This window comes from Antechinus flavipes, chromosome 2 (genome assembly GCF_016432865.1).
Source record: "Antechinus flavipes isolate AdamAnt ecotype Samford, QLD, Australia chromosome 2, AdamAnt_v2, whole genome shotgun sequence".
NCBI lineage: Eukaryota > Metazoa > Chordata > Mammalia > Dasyuromorphia > Dasyuridae > Antechinus > Antechinus flavipes.
In genome coordinates this window covers 684513730-684533079 of record NC_067399.1, presented here as the reverse complement: position 1 = coordinate 684533079, position 19350 = coordinate 684513730, and the positions used below count along the sequence as shown (strand labels likewise).

General features: G+C 52.3%; 1 protein-coding gene across 1 annotated transcript in view; it reads right to left on the bottom strand.

Annotated features, from left to right (window-relative positions):
* The window catches only part of ADGRA1 (adhesion G protein-coupled receptor A1), a 207620-nt gene that overhangs the window by 111403 nt on the left and 76867 nt on the right, over positions 1-19350 (bottom strand). Inside the window, exon 7 of the mRNA XM_051982798.1 lies at positions 17211-17424. Within this exon, the coding sequence (XP_051838758.1) occupies positions 17211-17424 (214 nt within the window). The remainder of the gene's footprint in view (positions 1-17210; positions 17425-19350) is intronic.

The window sequence follows — 19350 nt, the reverse complement described above, 5'->3', positions numbered from 1 at the left end:
GGTCCTTGGCAGGGCCCAGCTCATGGCCTCACCCTGCAGCCTAAAGGTGGGGTTGGGCCCCCAAGCTGTTCTCCAGATAGTCGCGGGGATAACGAGCCCAACGGGGGAAAACAACCAACGCCCTCCTTCAGGCTGAGCCAGGGAAGCCTCCCCATCCCAGAGAGGGGAGGGGGCTCCTTGTCCCTCAGGAGACACTTCTGGGCCTCCCCTCCCTCCCTTCCCAGGATAAGCATGGAGCTGGATCCCAGCGGGCATCACTGCCCAGGCCCCTTGGAAGATGCTGCAGCTGCCCTGCTGATAACCTCATTTCTCCTTTGCCAATCAGCTCTTCCATGCAGCAGGGGCGAAGAGAGGGAGTCAAAGCCAGAGCTTGCTGACAGGGACAGCAGAAGTGGGTACAGGAACTTAGGAGCAAAGGGACCGGAGGACTGCGAACACTGGGCTGGAGCAGGGCAGTCTGGAGCCTCCCAGGCACACGCCGCCATCTGGCCGATCCCCAACCCCTCCTGCACGATCATCCCAAGGACCTGGAGCCCAGGTGAGGGGCTCACACCCCTCCCTGCCCAACTCCCAAAGTCAGCCCTCTCCCTGCTGGGTAATTCCGAGGCATCAACAGGGACTTGGGAGCCTCCAGTGGCCCCGATGAAAGGGGAGGCTGACAGTCTGTCTGGAGGAGCTGCATCTGGGCAGTCGGGTGCCCCCTGCCCCAAGGCCAGCCCCCTCCTCATCTTCCCCACCACGGCTGCTCCCTGGAGCCTGCTGTTCCAGTGCTGGGTGCTGGGGGAGGGGTGGTCCCGGCTCTCTGGGAGTGAGCCTGACCCTCGCAGGGAGACATCAGCTGGTCCAGGTTCTGAGGGACTCGGCCCACATCCCACTGGCTCGGTGCTGCTCTGGTTCCTCACCCGGAAACAACCGCGCCCTTTGGCCCACTTTCTCCTTCTCCACCTCAGCTTCCAGGCCAAGACCCCTTGTACCTTAATGTTACTGCCTCCGTCCGCAGCCGAGGACCATCCTCGCCATCCTGGCCAAAGCCCCCCCCCCCTTGTCCCCATAGCACGGGGCCCCTTTCGGGGGGCATGAGGCTCCTTGTCGTCTGCCTTTATCACCCCCTCAGCTGCCTTGCTCCGTGATTAAGCTGCTCAGGGGAGAACCCAGGGAAATGGGGACACGCGAGTGAAGGTTCTGCTGGTAGGAGACCAGGCTCGTTCACAGTGTTCCCCTTCATTAGACACTCAGTCTTCTTGGGATTGTAAGTTATGGAAGCCCCCCGCCCATGGCTGCTGGGGATCTAACTGAGACCTGTAGAATGGATCTCTTCATGTGAAAGGATGATACAAGGAAACTGAGGCAGTTGCATTCTCTGACCTCTCTCTTCCCTCTTGCCTCCATTTATTTCATTCCCCATCCACAAGCAACATCTGTGTCAGTAAAGGCTGGCTTGCAATTCCTTCAGGGTTGTTATGATTCCCAGCTCCGGGGGCTTTTGAAGAATGGACTTGTCCCCTCATACTTAGGCTTGGTCCTTAACATGCAAGGGGTCCTGGAGTGCCTGATCTAAGGGGCAAACTTGGTGGCCCCCTGGAACGCATTAGGTTTTTCTGTCCCCCACCTCCAGCTCATTCCCCTCTCTGCTTCCTGTCCCTCGGCAGATCTACATCAGAGCAGGCGCTCCCAGGGGGCAACAGGCAAGACTGGGGACATGATGAAGGTCACTGAAGATGGAGGGTCCAGGGACCAGGAAGACAGGGTGTGGACAGTGCCTGAACCTGGAGTCATTTTTACTTTGGGGGACCTGAAGCTCTTATCACAATTCATCCCATCACTTCCCAATTCAGGAAATAGCATATTCATTATTAATGCATTATCAAATGAGATAATGTATGTAAAGTGCCTGTGAATTTTAAAGCCCCATAAATGTCAGCTATTAATGGAGTTTATTCAGCAACAAGGCTTTCGAAATTTGATTGGTTCGGTGTAGACGGCGCATTTGCCAAAAAAGCGATTTTGGAGACCTATGAGTTTGGTTTCTGGAAGCAGGCCTCCCTCTCCCAAAGAAAACCGCCCTGGTGGAGTGCAGGGGCCGGGCTGAGAACCGTAATAAAGGAGTTTCCAACACAGAATCTCCCCGCTGATTCAAGAGAAGGCTTAATCTCCTTATGATGATTCTTCATCATTTGATTACATGCCCCTGGGACCAGACTGAGGAGGAAAAAACACCATGCTCAGAGTTCATTCACCATGCTAATTAATTTTCAGCTGAAATCATTTGTCAGATTTAGAGTTCAGATGTTTTAAGCCACTAGAAGCAGAAGGTCACGCAAGCCACAGGTGAAACGCCCTCAGATTGGTTAGCCAGGAGATTTCCGGGGCTCCCAGGCTCTCGGGCTGAGCACGTGAAGATGAAGGAGGGGAAGCAAAAAAAAAAAGGAGACCTGGTTTACCTGGGGCTGAGATCCTCCGGCTGGTCCGAGAAGCCCCAGGGAATCACGGCCCGCTGCCTGTTCAGTCTGTTTGGGACCAGCCTGCTTCCTTATTGGAATCCATCCCTTAGGCTCCGGAGCAGTTCTCCACCTCTGACTTTCTGACCCCGCCCCCCATGAGCCACAGATTGGCTCTTGGGGCGTTCCCATTACTGAGAGAGGGGCAGGTTGGGGAGGGTAATAGAGGGGGCTCTAGGCGGCAATCCCAGGAGGCTAAAACACCTGAAGATTGGTGACCTATTTCCCTGGAAACAAAGGCTTGGCTTGTTTGTTTTAAGAAAACCATTTCATTGCTATCTGTGGTTTTTCACATGGGGCATCTTTCCCCCTCCTCTTCTCACAGAGACCAAAAAGGGGCAAACCCCCAGTTTCCAAACTAACCTGCAGGGGCCACCCGACTCAGGAAAACACCCGGCCGGAGCCAGTGGGCAGGCCTTAGACTCTCCCTTCTTGTAGGGGAGCCGCCGGCGGGATGTGGGGGGCCCAAGGTCATCCAGACTCCAGAATCTAGCCTTCTGCCGCTCATTTTACAGATGAGGAAACTGAGGTAAAGGGGGGTAAAAGGCCTTGCCCAGGGACACACGGCCACAGGGACACAGCCTCTATCCTATTTGTGAGAGCCGGGACAAGGTGAATTCTCTCTCCTGCAGTGGCCGAGGTGGGGCCTCCCGGAGAGGGGAGGAGGAGCCACGAGGCTCCTTGGTCCGCACGCGGGCCACAGCGCTCCAAGCGCAGAGCTGTCCTCGGTCCTGGAGCCCAGGGCGCAGGTGGAGGAGGTGGACCGCCCATGGAGCCGTGGGGCGGGGCAGACCGAGGGAGGGGGATGGGCCTCCAGGGCTGTGTTTCAGGCGCCAGCCCAGAGTCTCCTCCCACTTCACCTGAAGGCGTTCCGATGCCCCTTCTCCGCCCCCTCTGGGGACCCCCCACGCCGCCCCCTCGGGCAGGGTCAGAGTACGATGCGCAGCCCGCTGCCGGACTTAGCCAGGAGAGTGGGCGTGTAAAACCCGTCAGCGGGAACGGCCATCCGGTTTCTCTCCCCTCTTGGGTGAGGGGGAGCCGAGCTGGCAGCTTGGGGGGGGGGGTAAGGGAGGTTGGGGGGAGAGAGAACCAGCCCCGCCTTCCCCTCTCAGCTCAGGACAGAACTCACTGAGGCTCATGTGACGGGATCGCGACAGAATCTCCCATTAAAGAAAAGTTAATGGAGACCGCACCTATAATGCCCTGTTCCTGCGAAGGGCGCTGACCTTTGGGGGAAAATGAGGGATTAAGCAATTATTAAGCACCTACTGTGTGCCAGGCCCTTACTGAGTGTGTGGCAAACATTATTTCCTTTGTTCAACCATGGGTGCTTTTGTGGCTGTGGGAGCATTCACAACTGAACCCAAAAGGCTTCCCAGACCAGTCCTTTCAGCCTTGCCCTACACAGTTCCTTAATGTCACAGGCCCATTCCCTGGGGGCAAAGTTGGAAAATAAGAGGCTCCTTCCCCAGCAGTGTTCCAACTGGAAACTCCCCAGCCTCTGTAGCCGGACAGTCTATAAACTACAGGCCAATGAACTCGTTCCTAATTCCTAGCAAAACGGCTCTAGTCTGTGGGACGGCTCAGCAGAAAGACTTGGCCCAGCTTCCCGGCCCGGCCGCCATACCAGCTTCTGCTTATTTCCATTTTTGGAGACTCAGTAGATCACATTCAGCCAGCTTTAGCAAAGCGCCGGCCAAGTCTTTGCCACGGTTTTCCGTGGAAGAGATGGAGAGACGCCACAGATAGGTGAATTTGGAACCAGTGGAACATCCGATTGGGCAGCTGGGCAGCATTGCACGGGTGTGAGACAGGGGGCTCAGAAAGGTCAAAGGAGACGCTGAGGACATGCAGGGGGTCAGGGGCAGCGATGAGGGTCCGGCCGGGCCCTGTCGGTCAGCTGACAGACAGTGACTAGTTGCCTCCGTGCTGGGTGCTCGGGATGCCGGAGAGAAACTGCGAGCCCTCGTCTTTGGGGTCTCACTCTCCTGACACTGCTGGTCCCTCCTTCTGGGGGAGGACACTCCACTCCTCTTTTTCCTCAGACTCCCAAGGGGAGCCTTCTAGAGGAATCAGGCTCTGAGTCTGTGGAAGGTTGTTCCTGCTCTTCCTCCAGAGCACCATCTTCTGGGGTGAACAACCTCCACTTGTGAAGCCTTTGACCTCTTCTGGACATGTCAAGTCGCTTTTATTTCCTGCAGGAGGAAGCCTAGCCCCGGGGCTCTTTCTTCTTGTACCTGTCCTCTTGTCTCCTGGAGGCTGCGAGGGGACCTCCCCCCCACCCTTTATGGGTTGGTTTACTACTCAATAAATTCACACGACTTCCTGTGGCTTCTAGGACCACATAAACATCCCTGTTGCCATTTAAAATTCTTTCACACCTGACTCCTGCTGACTTTCTGGCCAAATTCTACGTAAGTGACCTTCCTGTATTCCATGGCCTAGGTAAGCTGGTAGCACCGTAGTTTATAGAGCATCAGATCTGGCGTAAGGAAGACTCAGATTCAAATCTGGCTCAAATCTGGCCTCTTGTTAGCTGTGTAACCCCGGGCAAGCCGCTTCATCCTCTTTGCCTCAGCTTCCTCATCTGTAAAATGATCTGAAGAAGAAAATGGCAAGCCCCTCCGGGACTTTTGCCAAGAAAACTCCCAATGGGGTCATGACGACTTGGACACAATGAAAACAATTCCTAGAAACTCATGCAGGAACAATCCATCCGAGCTGTTATAACTTTCTTTCCCATTTCAGAAATCCCTCCTTTCTCTCCTTCACAATCAGTCAAAAGCTGTAACCGTCACCCACTTTCACAAGCAAGCAGCAGGTTTTTGTCAAAGAAAAATGCCCTATTTATTGTATAACTTCTGATGCAGAGCCCACCCTCCCCTACCATTAGCCAGGTCATAGAGACTGCCTGTATTTATTGTAGTACTGCTGTTGCTCAGTCATTTAACTTGCATAAAACTGTGCTGCCCTTGTCATGAGATTCCTGGCTTTTTTAATGTCCCCAGCCCTGTTTTCCCCACCAGGCTTGGGGGTTTTATTTATTGTGGTGCTTTTTAGAATGTCGATTTAGAGCAGAAGTGACTGACTTCATCCTAATGGAGAATTAGGAGAGGCTTGAAGTACAGCATGGCGCTGGAGCTGAGTTTTGAAGGAAACAAGGGGTGGGACTGAGGAGGGAGCAGATGCCAAATGTGGGAGACAGATCACGTCTCCACTGGATGGGAGATGGAGAGAAACATGTGAAGAACAGCAGGTAAGGTTTGGCTCACAGCCTAGCTGCTCCTCCCATGCATGAGCTAATACAACATTGACCCCGTACTCAAATTATTCCAAATAAATCAATCATTTGGGAACCAAAAACCAGCAACAGAGCAGAACAGACTGTACGCTTTTGGAACAACTTTGGACTTTTCTTTATGTCTCCAGCACGTAGCACAGTACTTGGCACTTAATAAGCTCTTAATGACTGACTGAATGATTGATCTTTCCAATCTTCCCACACCTGCTAATTGCGTCTCCCTTTCTAAATGACCTTGCAAGTATATAGCTTTGTTTATGTATTTTATATGTACATATTATATTCTCTAATAAAACCTAGGCTCCTTGTCAGCAGAAATAGCACATATTTAACACTTAATAACTGCTTACTGGTTGGAACTTCTAGCCAAGGTGTTTTCCTCTTGCTCAGGTAGCCTGCATCCACCTTCCCCAGTAAAACCCTGAACTTTAAACCAGACCAAACAAGGATCAAGAAAACCAGTGAAAGACAATAGTAACTTCTTCTATGGCAGAATGCACCTAAAAGTCCTGAGGCTGAAAAGGATCCAGCAAAAGTCAAGCCCAGCAAGGCAAATACGGGCTCAGATAAAGTGGGTCAACACGGAATGTGATTCCAAAAACTGAAAGCTAACCACTGGAGCCCCAAAGCCCATTAGTGCCTCTGTCCTCACTGATGGGGAACGAAGGGCAGGGTGGAGTGGTTGCAAGCTGGAGAGAAGAGAGAGCTGATCTCTTCCCCTCCTTGTTCTCTTGGGTCCCACCTTGTTTTCCTGGCTTCCATCTTCGAGAGAGGAAAAAGAAAATGCCATTTTAGATCACTGCTGAATGGAGAGAAAAACTCTGGGAAGAAGCTGACATGAGAGAGTTGGAAGTCTCCATTGTACCCCTCTGCCCCATGCTGGGTACACTAAAGTCTTCTGGGAATTTCCCTGTGGGTGAGATCTCCTGCTTAGTGGAGTTGAGTTACCCTATCCTCACTGGGAGAATCCACTTCAATCTGTATTTTCAAGTATATATGTATACTTCCTCTGATTTCTCTCTGGATTATTATGTTTATTTGCTATTTGCTATATGTGTTCATTGTGAAACTGGTATTTAGTGGGAAGGAAATCAAGTTACGGCTATAGAGCTTAGAGACTCTTTTCCCTCTTAAGAAACAGCAACCAGGAGGTTAGCTTGAACCTAAAAAGTACATCCCTTAGACTCATAATATTTAAGGTAGTGGATATGCATTATTCTAGTTGATAGCCCCTCCAGAGCTATTGGGATGGCAGAGAACTTCCTGGACAGATCAAGGCCAAGAGGTGCTATCACCTTACTGAAAAGCAGAGTAGGCAGTGAAGTCCGGCCTTGTCACAAGACCCAGTTCAGAAACTAAGCTGGAAAGATGATCACAGAATACGCTTGCCAATATAAAATTATTATATGAACTTCCATTCCCTCCCTCCCCGCAGATAACAAAGCAGAGATTCCAGTGGGAATCTTGTTTTCCGCAAGACTACACGAATGCCTAGAAGGAATGAAGCAGGAAAGACTTGGAAGGAAAACCAATAATTTAAAAGAAAAACTGTCCCAAGAAATGGACCCCTTAAAAATTAGAATAGAACAAATAAAACTGAATGACTCTATAAAACAACAAGAAATATTAGGACAAAATTAAAAAATGGAAAAGTGAGGGAAACTATAAGAAATCTTAACTCAAAAATCACTGACCTAGAAAACAAGTCAAGGAGAGCAGCTTTAAGAATCACTGAATTCTCTAAAAACCATGATTAAAAAATAGACATTTCCATTTCCCAATTGATAAATGGTCAAAGGATATTAACAATCAAGTTTCAGTTGAAGAAATTAATTATGTTCATATTCATATGAGGAAGTGCTCTGAATCATCATTGATTAGAGAAATGTAAATTAAGACCACTGAGGTACCACTTCACACTTCTCAGATTGGCTAAGATGACAGGAAAAGATAATGATAAATGTTGGAAGGGGTGTGGGACAACTAGGACCCTAGTGCATTTTTGAAGTTGTAAAATGATCCAAACATTCTGGAGAACAATTTGGAACTATGCCCAAAAGGCTATAAAACTGCATCTGTTTTAATCCAGTAGTCTCACTCCTGGGTCTGTATCCCAGTGAGACCATAAAAGAGGGAAAAAGACCCACACGTGCAAAAAATGTTTGTAGCAGCTCTTTTTGTGGTTGCAAGAAACTGGAGATTGAGTGGATGCCCATCGCTTGGGGAATGGCTGAATAACTTAGGGTATATGAAGGCAATGGAATATCATTATTCTATAAGAAATGCTGAGCAGGCTGATTTCAGAAAAGCCTGGAAAGACTTATAGAAACTGATGTTGTGAAGGGAGCAGAACCAAAAGAATACTGGACATAATATCAACAAGATTGTGTGATAATCAATTGTGATGGACTTGGCTCTTCTCAGCAATGCAACGATTCAAGGCAATTACTATAGACTTTGGCTGGAAAATGTCGTCTATATCCAGAGAGAGAACTATGATGAATGAATACAGATGAAAATATAGTATTTTCATCTTCGTTTGTTTGTTTCTCATGTTTTTTTTTCTTTTGGTCTGATTTTTCTTGTACAACATGACAAATATGGAAATGTGTTTAGAATTGTACATGTTTAGCCTAAATCAGATTGCTTGCTATCTTGGAGAGGGGGAAGTAGGGGAAGGAGGAACAAAAATTTGGGACACAAAATCTTGCAAGAATAGATGTTGGAAACTAAACAAAAAAGGAATGAAAAATAGATATTGCAAGAAATAAGAAATGAAAAGTGCCCAGATCTATCAGAACCAGAAGACAAAGTGGGAAAAAAGAATATACCAATCCCTTCCCAAAGAGAGCCCCTAGAGGCAGAGCCCCAGGAATGTTGGAGCCCAAATCCAGAGCTCCCAATTCATCAAGCATCGGAAAGAAAGCAATCAGCCACCGAGGAACCACAGTCAAGACCTAGCAAGTTCTACTAAAAATGAGATATATTGAAATACAGCATTCCAAAAGGCAAAAGATACAAAGGTACCACCAAGAATCACTTGCTCTAAAAAAAAGTGAATATAATCACACAGAGGAGTATGGACCTTTAATAGAACAGAAAAGCATTTCTGATGAAAAGATCAGAGACAAATAGCAACTTTGAAATATAAACACAAGAGTCCAGAGAAACCCAGAAAAGTACATTTATTTGATCCGTTGCAAAGACCTGTAGGATGGCGCTTTAATAAGGGGAGAATATCCCCGTTTTCCTTCAGAGCCTGAAATGGCTTCAAAGGATATTGAGAAAGTTAAACAAGAAAACCAGAGGTCCTTGTTGGGTTGATTCTATTCTGAGGATTTAAAGTGGAAGGGAGAAGGTAAAGGGATGAAAGTGTTGGAAAGGAGATAGAAAGGATGGAACTTGCTATTTCTCACAAATGGGGTGCTGAGAAGAGATTATAAGCAGAGGAAAGGAGAAAGTGAGAACATTTGAAATGTGCAAATGAGTGTTGAACAACACAATTTTTTCATCGATGAATGTCAAACTCAATAGGGAAACTAGGAGGGATGAGGTTAATGGTAGAGAGAGAATATTATACCGGAGAGAAAATAGTCAAGATTAAAATATACTTTTGTTTCTGAGGGCAGGATAAAACGGGATGGGAGAGAGAATTATAAGGGTATGTCTTAGATCACCTCTTAGGCAATTGGGGGATGGCCAAGCTAATATATAGCCCATGAATTTAATGGAATATTACTGTGATATAAGAAATGACTACAGAGATGATTTCAGATGATACTAGGCAGTATGATCTGATGCAGATTGAAAACAGCAGAACCAGGAGGACAATCAAGGACAATATTTTAAAGACAAATAATTCTGAATGACTTAAGGGCTCTGATCGATGCAATGACCAACCATGTCTCCAAAGACCTTAGAATACAGCAGGTTATCCACAAGCTGAGAGAGAAGTGATGGAGACACATGTTTTTGGACATTGTTGGACATTGGACCTGTTGATTCCTTGTCTATGCTCGTTACAAGTTTTTTTTGGTACCTTTCTATAAATTGGGGAGAGGGGGGATAAGAAGGAGAGGGGAATGGCAAGCCTAAACGGCAAATTTGTCGGTAACGTGGCAAAATTATTATGTCTTTTGTAGGAAAAGCAGCACTAACACTATGAGATTCATGGTTTCATAAGCAACCTCCCTTTGTTTTCTGTCCTGTATGTGAACCTGTTCTTTGGATATTTAAGCTCAGAATAAAAAACCTCCAAATAAATCCTTGTTGTTTGATCGGAGCTATTAGGACCGACTTAGTGTTCTTAAAGTTTATGTTGCCTGATAAATCTCCCCATCCTTGGGTCCCCAAGGCCCTCTGCTTTTATGCCTCCTGCTGGAAAGCCGCCTCTTTGTTGATTAAACTCATCTCTCTTTGAAGGAGACCATGGGAGAGAACTTTCTGCAGTCGCCAGGTAGAGCAGGCACAGAGAGGTGGAGTCTGGCAGCTCTGCTGAGCACTCCCACACAGATGAGCTTCCTCGTCCTCCCAGTGGTTCAGAGACTGGGCTCGCAGCAGAAAATGCCATTTCGGAGGGTTTGCTGTTCCTGTTTTTCAAACTATCCCATTGCTTCTCTTTGCAATGGTCCTTAAGGGCCCTCATTCTATTGCCGAGGCCGCCCCGTTTCTTTCCTGGAGCTTCCCTGACGTTCTAGGGCAGCTGCTGGGACCCCAGTCTCACCTCTGGGCACTGGGACGAATAGAGATAGGCCTTCGCCTTTCTTTGGAGTCCAGTGTTCCTCTTCCCTGGGGAAGCAACTGTTCTCTCAATTCTCTTTGTAATCGAGTTCTTTTCCTTTAAAGATCCTGCATTTCCTCCTTTTCCCTCCTCTTCTGCTTCTTTCTGGCGCACTTTATTGCTGAGAGGATGTGAGGCAGCCGGGTGCTGAGAGGAGGTGAGACCCCGAGAAACCTGCGGTGGACGGATGAAGACCGAACGCAGGAGCCGGGGCCTGGCCCCTCCCTCAGCCGAGAGCTGCCGAGGTCCGGCAGCCGACTCCTGCGTTCGGTCTTCATCCGTCCACCGCAGGTTTCTCGGGGTTAGGGCTGCCTTTCGTTAGGACTTCAGAATTTCCTTCCTGGACACTTCCCAGCTCGTCCGGGCGGGCTACCCTGGAAAATCCTAGTCCGGGGCTGTGTTCTTTGAACACATTTTTACTCTTTTATAATCTTGGGCACACATGGGATGGAGAAGAAATGGCTTTCATGTCTAGGGGGGTCCTGGACACATCCCCTGAGGTCAAACCCTCAAGCTGGGCCCCAAGAGCAGCCCTTCAGTAAAGAGTCTTCACTCTGCTGGAGGAGTCAGAGCTTTGGGCGCTCCAGGGTGGGCTGTTCCTCCTCCATTTCCCACCTCCATGACTGGAGACCTTTAAGTGTTTAACAATAGGCTCCTGCAAGGAACCCACGTACACAGTAGAGCTTTAAGTTTAACTTGCATTATTGACATTTCCCCATGACTTCTTAAGTCTAGAGTAAACCATCAAAGAAACAAGTCTGGTCCCAATTTGTAGCTTGCCTCTTCTTCCTATAAAAATGAGTGCTGGTTGCCTCTGGCCCCTCACCCCTGTGGAACCCGGCAGTGCTTTCCCAGACTCCTCTGGGCACTCCAGGTGGCGACTCCAAGGGAGGCTGGCCCCCTCCCCCGAGGGCGGCCGTTTCACCTGTTGTGTCATCTACTCCCATGAGTCCACAATGATCGTGGACAGTTGCTGGGCGACTCTTTTCTCGGATTTTCGCCTGGAAATATCAGAGCATCTTGACACGTTCTCTTCTTCTTCCTGCATTGTAAATACTGGCCCTTGGACCTGGCTGGCAGTTTTCTCTTTCACATTTACCTTTGGGGAACCTAAATCCTAATTACATTTGCTAAGCTCTGGAGGGCAGGATAACCTTCGCAAGGTACATTGGTTCCGGCCGGAAGCCTGCCCTTTTGGTATTTCCAGACAGCTAATTCCTGCCTTAATTGAGCATCCTCTAAGACAGCTGTTCCCCTCCCACGCCATTGTTTCCCTTCCAAAGCCGTGGCCTTGGGTGGATGGCAATAAGAAAAGGACCAGCTGTGTCCCCAGAGCCTTCGATTTATTGACCGACGGTCTCAGAGTAGCACGATTTCCACACGGAGCCCAACAGAGGCGCTCTCTTTCTCTACCTCCGTCTCCCCCACTCTCCGCTCTCCGTCCCTCTTTCAGCCTTCCTCCCTCTCTCGTTCCTCTCTCTCTGTTTCTCCTCTTCCCCCAAGCTCAGCTCCCCAGGCCCTGCCATGTCCAGAGGCTCCATGATGGCGATGTGTGATGACACGTTGGGCCAGTGCCCAGGACAGGGATCATTCCTTAATTAAATGCTGGAGAGCTGGCCCTTCCCGGCTTGTGCCGAGGAGCCTCAGCCCCAGGTTCTTCCTGGGCCATTCTTCAAGGGTGGCCATGATTGGCAGGATGAGCTTTGTGGCTATTTGTGACCATCTGCGCCCAACACACAAGCTTGTACCAAGTGCCGGCAGGGGGGCCGGGGTCCCCAGAGATCCCAAGGATCTGCCCGGAGCTGACTCCTCTTCAGTCTCAGGGGCGGCCATCAGGACGCGGATCCTCCATAAGCCTAATCTTCAGTGGACTGGCCCTGCCCGCTGTGCCCGGCATAGCCCATGAGCCCCAGGATGGCAGAGCACTCACTTACAGCCAGGGCCGTGGCTGCCTCCCCTCCTGCCTGAGGGGCCCTGCTCCTGCTCCGGCCAGACTAGCCGTCAGTGGCCGGGCTAGACATTAGGCGAAAGAAGCCCCCAATCCCTGCCCCCGGAGCAGGACTCGCGAGGCTCCCAGACTGCACCATTCCTTTGCATCAAAAGCCCCGTTGAGATTCTCCTCCAAACGCTCCTTCGTAGTGGCAGAAGAACTTTCCGAACCCATCGGACTCTTAGCAGACTGGGTTCTTTGGGCGGCAGAGCCGGCTCTGTACCTACAGGAAGCCGAGAGGCCCCGTCTTTGCCAGAGCGCCGCTGATGCGTATGACAAATGGTCGGCCGGGTGCCGCGCAGGCCTGGTCCGTTTGGGAGGGTCCCGGCGGTCCGAGCCTTGTCCCCGGCCAAAGGCCGCGATGGGAAGTCGCCGTCAGCTCCTCGGCTCCCCCCGGGGTGACCGGAGATGAAGCCCTCGAAACCCACACGGGCCGGGGCGATGGGGTTGGGGAGGGGGCGGCCGGGTCTGCTCTTCTCCCCGGCTCCGTGTCCAAGAAAGCGAGTTATCAGTGAGACACAGGCCTCTGGAGCCTCCAACCAAAGGGGGCTCGGCAGGCAAAGCTTTCTCCAGCGGCCTCTTCTTGGAAATGGGCCGACAATGGGAGAATGACCCCAAATTGTGCCCCAGGGGGCCAGAAGGCCTGAAGGACTTATTCAGAGAGCGCAGAACTGGGGTGAAGAAGGGGACTTCCAAGCAGTCCTGAAAACCCCGCTTCCTACTTTGGGGTTTGAAGCCTCTGGGAGAAGAGAGCGGGAGTGAGCAGCTCCTCTTGCCTATTTTAAGTCGTTGCAGTGCGTGTTTATGAGTCTTTTGGTTTTCAGAATTCCTTTTGTGGGGAGAGAATAAATAGCCGCCCTGTAGCTGGCGGGCGGGCGGACGCTCAGCAGACAGAACGCCGGGCCTAGAGTTAAAGCTTATCTTCTCAAACACATAGAGAGTCTACTTTGTAAAAGTACAGGTCATTTCCCAATGGACAAAAGTCAAAGGACATTGTGACGACCGCACCAGCACCCAGGACACCCCAGAATCAGCCGGAGTCCGGAGAAGCAAAAGTCCTCAGGCTTTATTCTTGGTCTTAGACGCAGGATTGAACGGATGGAAGCAGAGTCTCCGCGACCGCCTTCTCCCTCGTCTACCGCCAAGAGTGACCCTGGCCAGCCTTACTCACCCCCTCGTCCCCCCACAATCCTCTGTCTGCACCAGTCACTGAGCCAGCAGAGGATGGGGGAAGGACCATTCCCCAGGCACATGCCCATAGAGTATTGTCCAATCTGTAATTAGCCTCAGTGCTCGAACCGACCTCAGTGCAACGACTCAAGAGTTTCAGCCTCTACAGGGTACGAACAGATGGTTTTCAGGTGAAGAAATCAAAGCTATTGTCATATGGAAAAAACACTCGAATCACTATCGATCAGAGAAATACTCCTTAAAACGGCTCTGACCTCACACCCGTCAGGGTGGTTAACATGACAAAAAAGGGAAAATGTTGGAGGCTGGAAGGGAAAAGTGGGACATCGATGCATTGTCGGGGAGTTGTGAGCTGACCCAACCATTCTGGGGAGCAATCTGGAACTGTGCCCAAGGGGCTGAAACTGGGCCCACCCTTCGATCCAGCAGCGCCGTTCCTAGGTCCGTATCCCAGAGAGATCCCCAGATGGGAAGAGGATCTATCTGTACAAAAATAGTCTCAGCAGCTCTTTGTGTAGAGGGTAAGACTTGGAGATGAGAGAAATGCCGTCAGCCGGGCTGAGCGAGCCGGGGCACGGGATTGGGAGGGAACATACTGTGCTGTAAGAAATGACGAGCAGGAGGATTTCAGAAAGACTCGGATGAACGGATGCAGAGGGAAGTGAACCGGGAGATGTCGTACACAGTGAAGAACCACGAAAGCCTCGGCCCTTCTCAGCAACACGGTGATCCCAGGCGATCCCAAAGGACCCCGCAGCAAGCTCTCCGCCTCCAGAGAAAGAACGCGGACTGAAACGTGCTAGTTCTCACTTTCTTCCTTTCAGTCTTTTTGGGAGAGAGTCTTGTACAAAATGACTAATATGGAAATGTTCTACACGAATGCCTACGTACAACCTATATCCGATCGTTTCCCATCTTGGGGAGTGGGAAGGGGAGAAAGGGATAGAATTTGGAGCTCCAAAGCCTTTAAGTAAAAATGCAAACAAAAGAAAAGGACAAAGACTCCTCTTCCCGAATTCAAACCTGGCTTTGAAAATTCACTAGCTGGGCAGTCACTTCACCCTCTTAGCCTCAGTTTCCTCATCCGTAGAATGAGCGGCAGAAAGAAATGGCAGACACGCTAGGATCTTCGCTGAGAAAACCCCAGATGGACAGCACGGGGTCATCTATTTGGGACAGAGGGAGCCCAGAGGCCACCCATGACGACTCCAAGGCCTTCAGAGCAGAATTGCCTCACTCAGGCACCTGCTAGTGACCACTAACCCAGAACTCTGGGAGAAGGTGCTCGCCGTGGGTCAAACTTCAGACTGAAAGGCTTTTCCCTGGGGGGGGGGTGCTGAAAAGGCTTGACCTTTTTAAGAGTCAGGCTCCCTTAGGACTGAGACTGGTCCACACGAGCCCTGAGCTGGGCACCCTTCATGAGGAAGGGGCTCACGGCCCCTCCCCACAGTCTGAAGTGTGAGCGGCCTCGGCTATCACTGACCTCCCGGGCCGGGCTTCCCGGACAGTATCGTCACAGCGGGGCCTTTGGACAGAACCGATGGCCGGCACAAACAGCCAGCCTTGTGCTCAGGACGCTAAGGAGGAGGTCTTCCTTTGTTCACCAGCCTCGAGGAGGGGAACTAAAGGGACAGATTCGATTTTCCATTGTCCAAAGGAAGCTTTAGCCAGTTTGATAAACTGTATGTAACATGGCTCCTCCCCCTGACACACACATTCACACACACACTCATACACACACTCTCACACATGCTCACACATGCTCACACACACACATTCACACTCACACACGCTCACTCTCACATTCACACACACACATATTCACACACACACTCACATATACACACATTCACACACACACTCACACATTCACAACTCACACACACATATTCACATTCACACATGCTCACACACATATTCTCACACACACACTCACACACATATTCACACTCACACACACTCACACACATATTCACACTCACACACACTCACATACACTCACACTCTCTCACACACACTCACACATTCACACACTCACACACACATATTCACACTCACACATGCTCACACACATATTCTCACACACACTCACACACATATTCACACACACACTCTCTCACATTCACACACATATTCACACTCACAAACATATTCTCACACACACTCACACACATATTCTCACACACATATTCACACACACACACCATCTCACACACACACACACACACACACTCACACACACATATTCACACTCACACACACTCACACTCACACTCTCTCACACACATGACACACACACTCTCACACATTCACACACACACACACACTCACTCACACACGCTCACTCTCTTACACACACACACAAGTTTGATTTTACAATCACAATATAATGTTGTTTAATGTGATAAAAACCTGCTCATGTAACATTAATTCTGCAGCCTCTGAATTTTAATGTGTTGGGAAGGGAGCTCAGCAGGAACAGCAGATTTCTGTGTGGGTTTTTCTCATCCTGGAACCAGAAAGCCCTAAGTCAGTACCTTGGCACCGGTGCCAGGGGCACTGCCAGACTAATGGCGAGGAGCCTCTTGGCCAGCAGCCATCCGTGGCCGGGCTCTGATTGGGGCAGGTAAATGGCCAGGTCCAAGCATCCGTCACCCCTGGGCATTCCCGCTGATGGAAATGAATGGCCCGTGGGGCACCTCACCTAAAAGGACTCTGGGAACAGAACAATCTCGGGACATTCTCGGTTGTGTAGCTACAAATTTCTTCTTGCACAAAAAGCAAGAACTTTTAAGCTCATTAACTGCTTGACTAAAGATATAATTTAGAAAATTAAATAAATTGGAATCGAAGGCGTCACCTTCTCTCAGGAGCCGGGAAGCCAGAAAATAATCTTTAGGTTTTTTGTCCGTGAATTATTGGGGCTGCTGGCAAGGAGGCCCCAGAGGCCGAGAAAAGGGGCGACTGCCCCAACCAAGAAATGCTCATTTGTTAAAAACGACAAGGAGCATAAACCACGTGAGAGGAGCCTGGAGCCCCCGGAGCTTCCCTGCCCTCCAGATGGGCCCCACCAGGACAAAACGGGGGCCCTCATTGCTCTCCCTTTGCCCAGTTTGCAAACGTCTCCTTCCATCAAAAACACGGGCGGAGCCGGGCTTGTGGAGCCCAGGGCGCTTCATGGTGCTGCAGCCCCTAAGGGAACAGCTACAGTCGTGTCGGTGGCAAGGTACGGGAGCACCCACGGTGGGGGAGTGGGGCCCCCTGGGGAGGACCCCAGACATGTGCTAACAAGCATTAGAAGGTCCCAGAACCTGGCCTGAGGCGGGCCCGGGCCCCGATCCATTGGGAGCCTTTTGTCACTAGATGCAAGAATCGGAGACTTCCCGCTCCTCGGACGCCCCATTCCCATTCCCCGCCCCAGAAGAGAGCCCCGAGGGGCCCCGGACTCACCGGGTGACCAGGCTGCAGTCGTGGACGACGCTCTCCTTCACAAACACGCCCCGGGCTTCGTCGGTCTCGGCCAGTCTCCCGTTGTGGTACCAGTGGGCCTGCGTCGAGTTGCCCACCAGGGTGGCCGTGCACTGGAAGGGCAGGCGGTCCCCGTGGAAGACCACCTGGCTCTGGGACGGAATCAGCTGGAAGAGCGGCAGTTCCAGAGGCCCCGCTGCGGAGAGACGGGTACGCGGTCGGCTATGGGAGGGAGATCCCTGGACTGTGAGGGCTGGGGAGGCAGGGCGGGGGGCAGAAGTGGGGCGGAGCCCCCAGGTGGACACCCGATAAGGTCCTCCAAGCCCAAGGCCGGCTAGAAGGTCTGCACAGCCACCGGCCTTTACAAGGTGTAACGGGGGGCCTGGGGAAGGGAGGGGCTCCTGGCAGCGGAGGGCCCCCCGGCCCCTGCCAGGGCTTTAAAAGGCCCGATCTCCTCTGGGGGGCAATGGCTGGATGGGGGGGGCTCTGCCTGTGCTGTAAGAAAGGCCAGCAGGACGGTCCCAGAAAAGCCCGGCCAGCCTCGGGGGCTGCCTCCACCCCCAGGCCCCACCCCCACTTCTGCCCGGTCTTAGAGATGTCGGACCCAGGGAGCTCGGCCCAAAGTGCCGCGCCCATCTGCTTCAGAGTCCAGGCGGCGCTGCCAGATGGCTGCTAATTCTAGTGCTGCCAGTGCGGGGAACCCGGCTTCTCGATGCCCAGGGCGGGCAGAGCCAGGCCCAGGCTCAGGACAGGCAGGGCCGGGGTGGGCTGAGGCCGGGCTGGGGCCGGGCTGGGGCCGGGCTGGGGCTGGGGCCGGGGCCAGATAGGGTCAGGCCAGAGCCCAGGGTGGGCTCAAGACAGGCTGGAGCCGGGCTGGACAGAACCAGGTGGGAGCTCGAGCAGGCAAAGCTAGGCCCAAGCTTGGGGCGGGCAGAGCCAGGCTGGAGCTCAGGGAAGGCAGGGCCAGGTGGAGCTCGGGGGGGGGGGTGCAGAGGCAGCTCCCCCCCCCCCCGCCACCCCAAGAGACGTCACAGGCAGAAACGTCTGCTCCGCACAGGGAGGACGTGGGAGCTCCTGGCGTCAGCTGCTCTGGACGCCCCTCCGGCCCGGGGAGGAGAAGGCAGGCCGGGAGCCCGGCCCTCCTCTGACTGGGCCCTGGGCCGGACCCCGCAGCCGCGGCTGGGGCCCTGCCACGAAGCTCCCCCCGCAGAAGCGGGGCAGGAAGGGGCTCTGGGGCCCTTGGGGCTGTCGATGTTGCTATTTTCAGCTCGTCCCCGTTCTCTCAGTGCCGGGGCTTGATTGCAAACAATTATCTCCGGCACTTCTCTAACTTCTCCACTGATTAAATAATTACCAGAGACACTTGTGCCGGACAAGCCTCCAGGAGGAGGGGGCCAGCCGAGAGCTCGTCCAGGGCAGGGAGAAGGCCCCGGGCCCCTCGGGCCCCTCACTCCTGGCAAAGTGGGCGCTTCGGGCCGGGGGCCGGCTCAGCTTTCTCTGCCTTTGCGGGTATTGGCCAGTGCCGCTTTGGGCGGCAGGCCCGAGGCTAGCCGGGCCCCCGTGGCTCCGGGCCCCCTGGCCAGCCTGCCCGCTGTGGGCTCCTGCCTGTCAGCCTCCTGAAGGGCTCAGCAGGAGGACCCTGGCGGCCTCCCCTGCCCAGACTGGGCACAGCGGGCGGGCAAGGGGCAGGGGGATATAACGAGACCCTTGGGGGGGTTCGGGGAACTGGATGGCCCGGGGTGCCCGGAGCACAACAAGGCGCCACTGGAGGACTCAAGAGCGAGTGGGAGCAGCGGGGCCCCGCGGCCTCCGGCCAGAGACAGGATGACCCACAATGCCCCGGACCCGCGATCCCCGAAAGGCTGTTCTCTGCCCCGACACTCTGTGGCTGCTTTCTCTTTGTGCCATTGCAGGGCGAGGGAAGAAGAGAAAATCCATTCTTACTAGTTAAAAAATAAAAAGGAGCAGAATCCATGGAGCCCTTGGAGAAGCCGGCCCAGCTCTGACTGTGGGCGGCCGCAGCCCTAAAGGAGCCCGACTCCTGAGCGAGGGAACAGCCTTTGCTGCACCCAATGCCCAGGGAGAGTCTCGGGGACCCCGGGAAGGGGGTGAGGGCCCCGGC